This window comes from Mus caroli, chromosome 15, assembly GCF_900094665.2.
Source record: "Mus caroli chromosome 15, CAROLI_EIJ_v1.1, whole genome shotgun sequence".
Taxonomy (NCBI): Eukaryota; Metazoa; Chordata; class Mammalia; order Rodentia; family Muridae; genus Mus; species Mus caroli.
In genome coordinates, this window is record NC_034584.1 from 78,979,889 (window position 1) to 78,991,614 (window position 11,726).

Consider the following 11,726-nt stretch of genomic DNA (forward strand, 5'->3'; position numbering starts at 1 on the left):
TAAATGTTTTGCCGGAAGGGGATATTGGGCACATCGGGTTTCAAGTTTCCAGGGAGGCAGGAATACAGCTCAGTGATGAGATATTTGCACACGGTGCCTTGGGTTCCACCAGCAATGCCACACAACACAATGTACCCAGTAGTGGCCCTGTCCAAAGGCGAGTTGACACAGTGGGCAGGGAACCCAGCACAGTGTGGCAATAAGTAGGTAAACTGAGGTGGGGAGGCTTGTTGGGACACTACTACCCATAGTTCCTGTATATTTAGACTGGGTCTCATAAGTAGCCCAGGCTAGCCTAAAACTTGTTGTATAGATTGGACTAGCCTTACTCAAAGTGATCCTCCTGCCTCCAGAGTTCTGGGATTACAGTTGCATTATAGTTCCATACCACTGCACCCAGCAAATTTGCTTTATCTTTTTTTTTTAAAAAAAGATTTATTTATTATATGTAAGTATACTGTAGCTTTCTTCAGACACACCAGAGGAGGGCATCTGATCTCTTTACAGATGGCTGTGAGCCACCATGTGGTTGCTGGGATTTGAACTCAGGACCTCTGGAAGAGCAGTCAACACTCTTAACCACTGAGCCATCTCTCCAGCCCGCTTTATCTTTTTTAAAAAAAACAAAACAAAACCGATTTTATTTGTTTGTTTGTTTGTTTAACGGGGCTGGTTGATCTGGAAGTCACAGAAATCTACCTTCCTCTGCCTTCTGAGTGTTAAGGTTAAAGGGATATGCTATCATGCCAAGAAAATTAACTTTTTTTAAGTGGCTAGATTCTTTGGTGACTTGAAGGATGCTTTTTTAACAAGTATCCTATGTGAGGCTTCTCTTCCATGACCTTGTGGCTTAGCTGACACTCAGGAGCCTGACCAACTTGGTGAAGGAGACAGGGAGCCTCCGGGTCAGGAGAAAGACAGCCCGAGGAGAGAAATGACTCAGCCAAGCCACAGGGCAGGGCAGTGCAGTATCTTAGCCATTCCCAGTGATGCCAAGGAGGCTGGCTATGGCTGGCCCTGCAGCTATGACCACAGCCTCTTGAGCACCCAAGGTCCAGAGCCCACAGGTACCCCTGAAGGAAGGGCACAGGATTTCCACTTCATGAGAGCCTCAAAGTTGCTCCGGTCCTAGGAACTAGCAGAAGCCAGAATCACAGGCCTTAAAATAGGCCCAGGAACCGAAAACGGCACTGCTGCCACTGCACAGGGACACTTCCTCCCACCATGCTGGCCCACAACCAGCTAACTGTCACGGGGGTGACGGGTTACTGTCATTCCAAGAGAGACTTTTCCCAGTGATTGCATGCCAGCCCAAACTTCAGAACAAGAAGCCGCCCCTATAGAGGCTTTCCCCTCAGCTTACTACTGGCCCCCTCCAAGTCTTGGGACTGCTTTACCTTTCTTACCAACTCCATCTCTACATCCTAAAATAAACATTATGGGCAGATGTCCCAACAGACATCCTCCCAGGGCTCAGCCCGCAGTGGCTCTACCAGAGCTTATGCTGAGCCCATGCACGCCATGGCTCATTTCCTACCTGCTGCTTTTCTGTATAATCCCCATGTCCCCAAAGAGCCTGTCTCCTTTTTTTTTTTACAGTCAGGACATAGAGGAGGTGCTTGGTCAGGGTCCCCATGGTCCTCCCTCCAGCCATACTTCCCAAAGAATCCCCAGCCACGACTTATTCCCCACTATAACTACCTAGAAAAACAAAAAAGCAAAAACAAAACCGCCACAGGGTGAGCTGGGAGTGCACAGGGCTCACCCCAATTCAAAGAGCGGCTCCAGGAACCTGCCACACAGTGGGACACCGGCTCACAGCAGGCAGCAGTCCTTTCTCCTTCATCTTTCTTGAACCTTCTCCAGGTTGCCTCTCACCAGCCTCAGCTGGATTTGGCCAGGCCTCCCAACTTCATGAGCTCAAGAGAGCCCCTGAAGTTCAGCTTCCACCTTGTGAAACAGGGTGACAGCAGAGCCTCCCACATAGGAGCCAAGCTACAGCAAAGGCTACAGTTGTAAGAGCATCTGGCCTATGGCACACTGGGCTCAGAGTTCTAGGAGGTAACACCTGCCCAGGCCCAAAGCCACGCCTACACACGCCCAGAGGCTAGTCTTGGGAAGTACCAAATTCTCAGACATTCAACCCAAGCCACAGTTCCAACCTCAGCTCTCACAGCCCCCCTCCAAACTTCCCAGCATCTGCTCCTCCCACAGGTTCCTGCCAGCCTCAGGTCAGTCCAGAGACCAATACAATTCACAGACTCCTCCCCTAGGTAGCCCAGCGACTCTAGCTCTTGTCTGTAATCCTCTCCTGGGTCCACCTCAGCCAAGCAATTATGTGTGCCAACCTGGCAGAGCTGCTGGCATTCTAAGGACAGGTCTGGGTGGCCCTCTGCTCTGTGCAGAGCCTAAGAGCCAATAAATCCCGCCACTACCTACCCTTGTGGTTGAGGGCACAATACTACCCCTCCAGACCTGGGTTCCAGGCAGTGCCATGAGACCTACCTCCTAGGCACACTTATGCACTCCTCCTGACCTGTAGCACTGTGTATGGGGAGGACCCCCACTGCCACCTACCAGGCAGTGAGCCTAATACCCAAGCAAGAGCCCTCCAAAGATACTCAGCGGAGACAGAGACAAAGGCAAGCAGCAAGATGTGGAATGCAACCTCTGAGAACTCACACTGGTTAATAAAGTACACTGCCTAGGGCTGGTGAGATGGCTCAGTAGGTAAGAACACCCGACTGCTCTTCCAAAGGTCCGAAGTTCAAATCCCAGCAACCACATGGTGGCTCACAACCACCCATAATGAGATCTGATGCCCTCTTCTGGTGTGTCTGAAGACAGCTATAGTGTACTTACATATAATAAATAAATAAATAAATAAATAAATAAATAAATAAAAGTACACTGCCTATAAAGGGACTTGTCTATGTTCCCATCTAGGGCCTAGGAGAAGCCCCGGTCCTAGGAGAAGCCATGGGCTTCTAGACGGCTGCAGCATACACATGGACGCTGAACCGTCTGACTCACCCCAGGTCACGGTGACCAGAGCTCCATGGGAACTGCAGAGCCATAAGCAGTTTCCTGTGGAAACATCAAAATCTTGCATGGGCAGCCACAACCTTGGCTGCTTCCCAGCAGGGTTTTATTTAACCTAACAGTTACCTGCACACCCCTCTCCCCTCAGAGACCGAATTCTGCAATGAAGCAGGGACCAGCTTCAAGACCTAGCACTCAGCCAGGGCTCAAAAAATGTTTCTACTGAAGAGGCCATTGCGGAAGAGTCAGAAGTCAGGTGTGTAGCTACAAAGAGCCTTTCATCTCCAGGGTCAAGTGACCACCATGTGGGTGGGGCCAGCAGCTTCCTCATCATAAACAGACACTGATTCAGTCAGGACAGCTTTCCCAGGCTCCCTGGACACCTTCAGAACCACCCCTGGGGGACAACAACAGTCTTTGAGGCCACAGCATAGCTCTGAGTAACTAACTCACTTGCCTCAAACACCTGAACTCATAATGGGCCGCGGGTATTGTTCAGGGATAAGGCAAGTACTTAGCACGCATGAGGTTCTAGGTTCGAGTCTCAGGGCGTGGTGGCGCACGCCTTTAATCCCAGCACTCGGGAGACAGAGGCAGGCGGATTTCTGAGTTCGAGGCCAGCCTGGTGAGTTCCAGGATGGCCAGGGCTATACAGAGAACCCCTGTCTCGAAAAAAAAAAAAAAAAAAAAAAAAAAAAATTATTCCAACACTCAACAGGTCGTCACAGCTAGGAAGTGAGGGTGACAAGGTGGAATAATCCAGAGGGCAAAACAGAAACACAAAAGCAAAACCAAACAAAAACGTAACGCTGTCCTGCAGGCTGAGAGCATAGCTGACCACATGCCAGATGTAGAGTACTCTGACCCAAGTTCTGAGTTCCTATGTTCTGGGTGTGTGGGCCAGCCATTAGGCTTGTCATGGATAATATTCACCATCTTCTTGACAGGATCTAGAATCACTTAAGAAACAAGGCTCTGGGCAAGTCTTTGAGAGGTTGTCAGGATTGGGTTAATCCACATGGGGAGACCAGCCCTGAATATGGGTGGCACCATCCCATGGAGTGGGGTTCTGGACTGAATAGAAAGAACATGACATGAGCTGGGTGCCAGCATGCGCATGCGTGTGTGTGTGTGTGTGCGCGCGCGCGCGCGCGCGAATATGTGTGTGTGTATGTGTGTGTGTGTGTGTACTCGCACCATCTGAGCAGTGGCCTCAAGCACCAGCTACCATGATAAACTCTATCCTTGCCAAAACAAACCCCTCCTTCCCTGAGTAGCTTCTGTTAGGTAGTTTATCAAAGAAGCTCATAAAGCATCTAATCAAGTCCCCAAGCCAAGTCTCAGGCTTGTCCCTCCAGGCTCTCCTAAGTGGCAAAGGCTCCATTCACCTTGGCCATCCACACTGCTTGCACACCAGCGCGGAAATGCTTCATTTGTTCCCTGTGTTTACCGACCACATGGTCTGTATGTGTCCCCATGCTAGGCACCAACAGGAGGACTGGGCAATGCCCTCGGGGCTCTTGATGGCTAGCCGAAGGGACACCCACATGGCTCATCATGATGCTACAGTCGCGCCAGTTGTCTAGGACAGCGGAGACAGGGCTATGTGACGGGTGTGGAGGATGGATTCCTGGCAATAGCTAGGAGCTGAGACTCAAAGGAGAACTTACAGTGTCTGAGGAGCAAGCGAGTAGGAGCAGCTTCCCAGGCAGAGGAAACACCGGCACATACTGCCATCCAGAACGTCAAAACACTAGAGTCTAAGAACCAGGTACTGGAGGAAGCCTGGTGTATAAGAGGACACTGAAGACTGGGAGAAGTGGTGACCTGGTCACTGTATGAGCTAACAGGTCCAGCAGGCCTGGCTGGGGATGTGGCAAAGCTCTGGGGCCAGAAGAGCCAGCGGTTAGCCAGCTGTGCCACTTCCTCATTGGGTGCCCCTGAACAGGGCTCCTCATGGCTGACAGATTATATTCCTGCTTGGCAAAAGTGGTACTGTGTTAGAGTTGAACTGACAGAGCATGCACGGAGCACCTAGCGTGTAGTGAGTCCTAGGTAAGGCTGGGTTCTGGGCTTATTCGTTGCTCTTAGGGAAAGACCCTGAAGGCTGTCTAGGAGTAGAGACTATATTATAACAGAGATGATGATGCTTTCTGGTCAGGGACCACAAAGGTGTGTGCAGAGAGGAGTGTGAAGGAGCTACCTGGAGCTGCAGAGGTCACAGGGCTGAGGGGCTTACAACAGATGGTTGCCCAGACCCTCCCCAATTCAGACATTCTGTGCCAGGTTGACAGCTGGCCCTAACAGGTGGGCACCCAGTAGGTGCTCAAATACATGTTTACTGAGTCCATTAATAAGGACACTCTAAATCAGCTACAAGCCATTCTCTGGACACCTTTTTGGAGAAGAAACCCACTAAAATCTGTGTCCTTATCTATTCCCCCAGGTGGCTGTACCTGCCTGACAAGAGAACTTTGCTGAGGTGAGCTGGGCTAGACCCTGCTGCCTAAGAAGGCCAGGTGCTAAACAAAAAAAAAAAGAATTGAAATTCACTTCTGCTTCTCACAGAGCCTCCAGGGCGTGGCCTACCAAGGGACCCTGAGTTCCAGGTGTTGCCCTCTCTCTCTGCTACTGTGGCCTTACCAGGGTACACTTCCACTTTGGAGCACTGACAGAATCTAGAAGGCTGTTACTTCCCTCAAAGAGAACCCAAGCCCTGACTGGGAGGTGGGGGTGAGGGGACACAACATAGAATGAAGTCATTCCTTACATGAAGAAGGGAGGGGTCTTTTTTTTTATAGAGAAAATGACAGGCCAAGATTATAGGGGAGGGGGCTTCTGCCACATGGGTCTGGGCAAATGCATCAGTTATGCATTACCTCACATCCAAGACGACCCCACCCACACCTCCCAGGCCCTTTCAAACAATGAGACACCCCCACCCCACCCAGCAGCTGAATGACTCCTTAGACCAGAATCACACCCGGAGAGGCTGTAGCAAATCCCTGATTCCAGTGCTAAGTAGGTGGGGTCAAGGGGCAGAGGCCCAACAGGTCCCTTGTAGAGCTAATGGACAAGAGGACCTTTAGGTGCAGAAAGACAAAGGCTACAGCAATCAAGAGTCGCGGTCTTCCATGTGGGCTGTGGATGTGGTCAGGGCACACTGCCTTGAACTCTGAACTCAAGGGCCTCCCGAAATCTCACGCCCACACTCCCTGCAGCAGCAATGGGGCCCCCAGATCTTCCAGGAGAAGGAAGAAGAGTTAAGGAACCACGAAGAGGAAGAAGGAGCTGGGACAGATATCCTGACGGTCAGAGGAAGATAGGGACACGGATCGGGGTTCTGTGGTACCAAAAAGACACTGAGACTTGGGGTCCCGAGAGACAGAGCCCAGGGCGGTGGGGATGCACGGAGGGCAGGGAGCACAAGGGGACGAGCGGAGGTGGACACGCGCGGACACTCACGCGCGCGCCCGTCCCCGTCACTCACCCAGGCCGCAGACCTCACGGCGCAGGCTAAGGCGTCCGCGCTCCTCGGCTATGGCGCGCAGCATGTGCTGCAACGAGCGCTCCTCCGCTTCGCTGCTGTCCACGGACTCCCGGGAGGCGGCCGGCCCAGCCCGGAGCCCCGCGGGCGCGGACGCCGAGGCACAGGCCCTGCCCGGCGGCCGCGCGGAGGCCATGCCGGGCCCCGGCTCATCGCCCGCGCCGCGCCCGCGGGGGCCACCGACACGCCCCGCCGCCCGTGCCCCGCTGCCGCCCGCCGCGAGCACCAGTGAAGCCACAATCCGCTTTTGTGTGCGTCGCCGCCGCCGCCGCCGCCGTCGCCGCCGCCGACCTCGGAGCACAGCGGAGCACTGCGATCCTCAGCTCCGCCACCGCCCGCCCGCGCGCGCTCGACACCGCCCAGGCCCCACCCCCGACGCGGGCCCGCCCCCAAACCCGCCCTTTCCCCGCCCCCGACACTCAAGGGCCCCGCCTCATATTCCTAAAACCCCACCCCGATCTCTGGGCCAGGCGGTGAGTCGTCCCTGGTCCTGGCCCCGCCTACTTCCTTGCGGCCAGCTGCTGCCAACTTCAAAAGCCCATCGCGGCCTCGCTCCAACCAACCTGTCGTGTGACGTTCTCGCCATCCCATTCCCACACCTTCCTTGGCCTGCTGACCTTCCTTGCTGCCCGTGTTCCCCAACCCTGAGTCCACTTTCTCCCGCCCCCCCCCCCGTCCCCACCTCCAGTAGAGTCACGCCTCTGAGCCGCCCCCTCTGCGCCTCACTGATTTTGCGCTTTGTCACCACCCTGTGCATTCCCTGGAGCTTCCTGCACACCAGCTCTGCATATTTCTGTCTGAACCTTCCAAGTAGGTTCTGCTAAAAACTTGCTTCACAAAACTCAACAAGAAGTTATCACCTCCTTTCGGAGGTCTCCTGGGACGCCTCAGTTTCCTCTGCTGAACACTTAGGAAAGGGGGTCAGAGAGCTGCTTCCTGTCTTAGCTCCTGTGTTGACTACATATGTAGAGGCCAGAGGTGGATCAGATCAGCTTGCATGTGATCCTAATTAAAGGCCAAGGTCCAGCTGGGCAACCATCCCTGTGCTAAAAGAAGAAGATGCAGGGAGCAGCCGCCAGAAGCCATGTTCTGAACTCACTCGGTGGTCCTTTCCCAGGACTGGGGTAGGTGACCATGCACTGCTGGTCTCAGCCAGTTACATTTCCAGTGTCAAATTCTACAATCATGCTAAGCATAAAGTTCTGTCTGCCCCGACTCTTCTTCACCCTGTCTGGGATACCCTTCTCCTAGTCTCCTGTCTCCTTTGGATCCCAGTGTCCTCAAATACATTTCCTCAAAAACAAACAAACTATATCTTGCCTGCCCCTCCTGTTCTATTATTCCTAGGCACAGCATCCTTACCACTCCCCTGACATCACACTGCATAGCTGTAGGAGGCGTCTCGGAAAACCAGTTCCTTTCCCTTGGGCTTCCCAGTCCTCAGAATGGTGAGAAACGATTGTTTAAGCCTCCCGTCTGTGACATTGCACCATGGCAGCTCTAACTAAGACACTGTGTATTCCTCAGGCCTGGCTTCTGACAACTGTATTCCCAGCACCCAATAAATGCAGGCTGTGTGATGGAGACTGGAGAGAGGCCTGCTGAGGAAGATGGTCTCTAAGGAAGGTGGGTTGGAAACCACTCCAGAGCAGGAAATGGGCAGCTTTGACATACTGTTCAAGCCTTACCTGGAGATTTGTACCGCTCCCCTGAGACGCTCAGGGTAGGGCTTGAGTGACTAATTCCATGGTCCCAGAGCAGTGGTTCTCAACCTTCCTGATGCTGGGACCCTTCAATACATTCCCTTGTTTTATGGTGAGCCCCAACCATAACTTACTTTTGTAGTCACTTCATAACTAATTTTACTAGTTGTAAATCATAATATAAATATCTGTGTTTTCCAGTGGTCTAGGGTGACCCCCATGAAAGGATCATTGAACCCCACAATAGGAGCTGAAATGATACACAGGTTAAAAACCATAGTCCTAGAGTCAGGCACAGGAGGGACTCTGTAAAAAGGTATGTATCTCGGAAATTACTGGCCTTTGTCTTCTCTCCCCTGGGCCTGTGACCCCATCTGTTAATGAGGACCCGGTGTGAAGGTTGAGGTGACCAGCTGTGAGTCTGGAGAACTGAAGTCTGGCTGTGAGAACGAGGGAAGGGACCAGCCCTCAGACAGCATATGTGAGGTCTCAGAGACTGGCAGTGGTACTCTTCTCTGTTTCCAGGGAAACCGCATCACTGCCTACACATCCACACTGCCGGGCTGTTGTTTGAAACCCTTGCTGCTCCAACACCATAATCACCTTTGGGGCTCACCTCCCCTGGGGAGCCTTCTGAGGAGTTTGGCCAAAGCATTATGTCCTTGGCCACTTCACAATCCCTCTCCCTCGACCCCCACGCAGTCACTTCCAAAGGACCAGCATCAAATCAATTCACTCCATCTTCCCTGGCATCTATTCCAGGACAGGTGCCAAAATGTATTTGTTGAATAAGTACAGGAGTGTTGCCTGGGTTTTCTCCATTCTCATTACTTATACTCAGTGTCCACATGGGGGACTCCCCTGAGCAACAGGTATGGCATATTTTGCACAGGACCAGTGAGCCGCACTTTCTCCGCTCCAAGGTACTGTTCCTTGGTCTTGGGTGCTTATCACTGAGTACATGTTAAATGAATCAGGCTGGATATGAGTGTGGTTAGTTTCAAGCTGTCTTGCCTGTACACATCTATGATTCCATGACTCAAGGGTCGTAGGCCGGTGAGATGGTTCAGCAGGTTAACCTCTCGTGTATGTTGTAATGTACAACACATGAAAGTATTCCAAATAAAAGGAGTGGAGGACTGTGGAGGACCAGCCTCGGCCAGTAAGACTTAAAAAAAAAAGACTTAACAATGGTAAATGCCTTGTTAGTCCAGCATTACTGGCCTGGACTCCTAACCTAGAGGCTTATAAGATAATAACTGTGTTTAGTTGTATTTAATGTTAATTTTGTGGGAAAAAAAGAAAACGTGTTATAAATATCCTGAGTTCACCTTTGTCCAAGCAGTCAGGGTTTTTTTTTTTTTTCTGTTATTCTGCCTTCTGCTTATAAAAGCACACTGAAGAACTTCCCTGCCTGCTCTCAGCTGCAGCGTTTCACTCTGGAATACCGAAGCCAAGTTTAGCAGAAGGAGGAATCAGCCACAAGTCACTCACTTTCATGGCGCAGTTGCTTCATGTTTCACGTTTCTGCTTGGGGCTTGCCTTGCTGTCTCCCTGGTATGCCCGGGTGACATCTGTGGTTCCATTGGTAGCGCTACCTGTTTGGCGATAATCTTACTCAAAGAGCCAGTAGGGACAAATGCCCATGGACTCCTTTCCTAGTTCTTGAATGGCCAGAGACCTAGAGGCTTTTTAGGAATGACTCTGGTTCATCTGAGAGCCCCATGCCTCTGACCTCTCTCCCTCAGGCCTCCATTTACTGTCTGTACAATGAGGTGAGAGACTAGATAATCCCAATTACTCCTGACCTTACTACCCTGTGGGTCTGTCTTAGTCAAGGCTTGTATTCCTGCACAAAACATCATGACCAAGAAGCAAGTTGGGGAGGAAAGGGTTTATTCAGCTTACACTTCCACATTGCTGTTCATCACCAAAGGAAGCCAGGGCAAGAACTCACACCGGGCAGGAACCTGGAGGCAGGAGCTGATGCAGAGGCCATGGAGGGATGCTGCTTACTGGCTTGCTCCCTGTGGCTTGCACAGCTTGTTTTCTTAGAGAACCTAGGACTATCAGCCCAGGGATGGCACCACCCACAATGGGCTGGGCCCTCCCCGCTTAATCACTAATTGAAAAAAATGCCTTACAGCTGGATCTCATGGAGGCATTTTCTCCATGGAGGCTCCTTTCTCTGTGAAAGCTCCAGCTTGTGTCAAGTTGACACACAAAACCAGCCAGTACAGAGTCTATGATTGGGTCTCCAATCAAAAGAAGGCAACCAGTCAATCCTTAGGGTAGGTGGATGGTAGCCAGCCTACCAAGGGTTCTTCTGACCTCCCCTGAAACTCTGCTAAGGGCAAGAGCTTGCTGGGAGGCAGGAGTGTGCACTTATAGCTTCCCAGCCAGATGTTCTTATGACCCCAGGTTCTCCCCATTGCTCAGAACTTGTTTCTTGACTTTGAACTTCCGATCCTCCTGCCTTCGTCTCCTGGTAGGTGCTGAGATCACAGGTGTATACCACCACACAGGCTCTCTCACATCTGGGAAATTCAATGCAGCCATCCCCAGATCTCCACTGCAAGGTCTCCTCATTTCAGTCTCCGTGTGTACTCTTGTACATATGTATGAATATGCAGCAGGCAGGGGCTGGTTTTGAGTGTCTTCCTTTATTGCTCTCAACCTTATTTTTTGAGGCAAGATCTCTCACTGACCCGTAGAGATCACCAATCAGGCTAGACTTGCTGGCCACCAAGCCCCAGTGATGCAATAGGATCAAAGACATGTGCCACCGAGTCCAACTTCAAAAACATATGGATTAATATATTTTTAAAAGATTTTACTTATTTAATGTATATGAGTGCTCTGTCTGCATGAACACCTACATGCCAGAAGAGGGCATCAGGTCATAGATGGTTGTGAGCCACCATGTGGTTGCCAGGAATCGAACTCAGAAGCTCTGGGAGAGCAGATAGTGCTCTTTACAGCTGAGCCATCTCTCCAGCCCAGATTAATATTATATTATGTAGATGTTTTGCCCACATGTATGTCTGTGCACCCCATGTGCCTGGAACACATGGAGTCCAGAAGAAGGTGTTAGACCCCCTGAAACTGGAATTCCAGTGATGAGCTGCCATGTGGGTTCTGGGGACTTGAACTCAGGTCCTCATGCTTGTATGGCAAGCATTTTGCTGACTGAGCCATCGCCCCAACCTCCAAAGAATACTGGATACAGTATTATTTAGAATTCTTTTCCCCTTAGCACTCTATTTTTCTTTTAATAGCTCCTGCTAAACAGCCCCGGAGGGGGCGACCTTGCAATTATAATTAGATGTTCATGCCTCCCTGGGAAAGGAGTTTGAAAGCAACACCTCGTCGAGTTGAGATCAGGAAGGTTTGGGATAGCTTTTTTTTTTTTTTTTTTTTTTTTTTTTTTTTTT

At 51.3% G+C, this 11,726-nt stretch overlaps 1 protein-coding gene and 1 long non-coding RNA gene across 2 annotated transcripts in view; one reads left to right on the forward strand and one right to left on the reverse strand.

Annotated features, from left to right (window-relative positions):
• Positions 1 to 6,930, reverse strand: part of Kiaa0930 (KIAA0930 ortholog) — a 41,858-nt gene extending 34,928 nt beyond the window's left edge. Inside the window, exon 1 of the mRNA XM_021183788.2 lies at positions 6,533 to 6,930. Coding sequence (XP_021039447.1) covers positions 6,533 to 6,725 — 193 coding nt within the window. The 5' untranslated portion in view covers positions 6,726 to 6,930. The remainder of the gene's footprint in view (positions 1 to 6,532) is intronic.
• Positions 6,931 to 7,625: 695 nt separating this feature from the next.
• Positions 7,626 to 8,181, forward strand: LOC115029397. The gene is made up of 3 exons (XR_003834947.1): positions 7,626 to 7,713; positions 7,937 to 8,037; positions 8,117 to 8,181. It is a non-coding gene; the product is annotated as an uncharacterized LOC115029397 (long non-coding RNA).
• Positions 8,182 to 11,726: the final 3,545 nt, after the last annotated feature.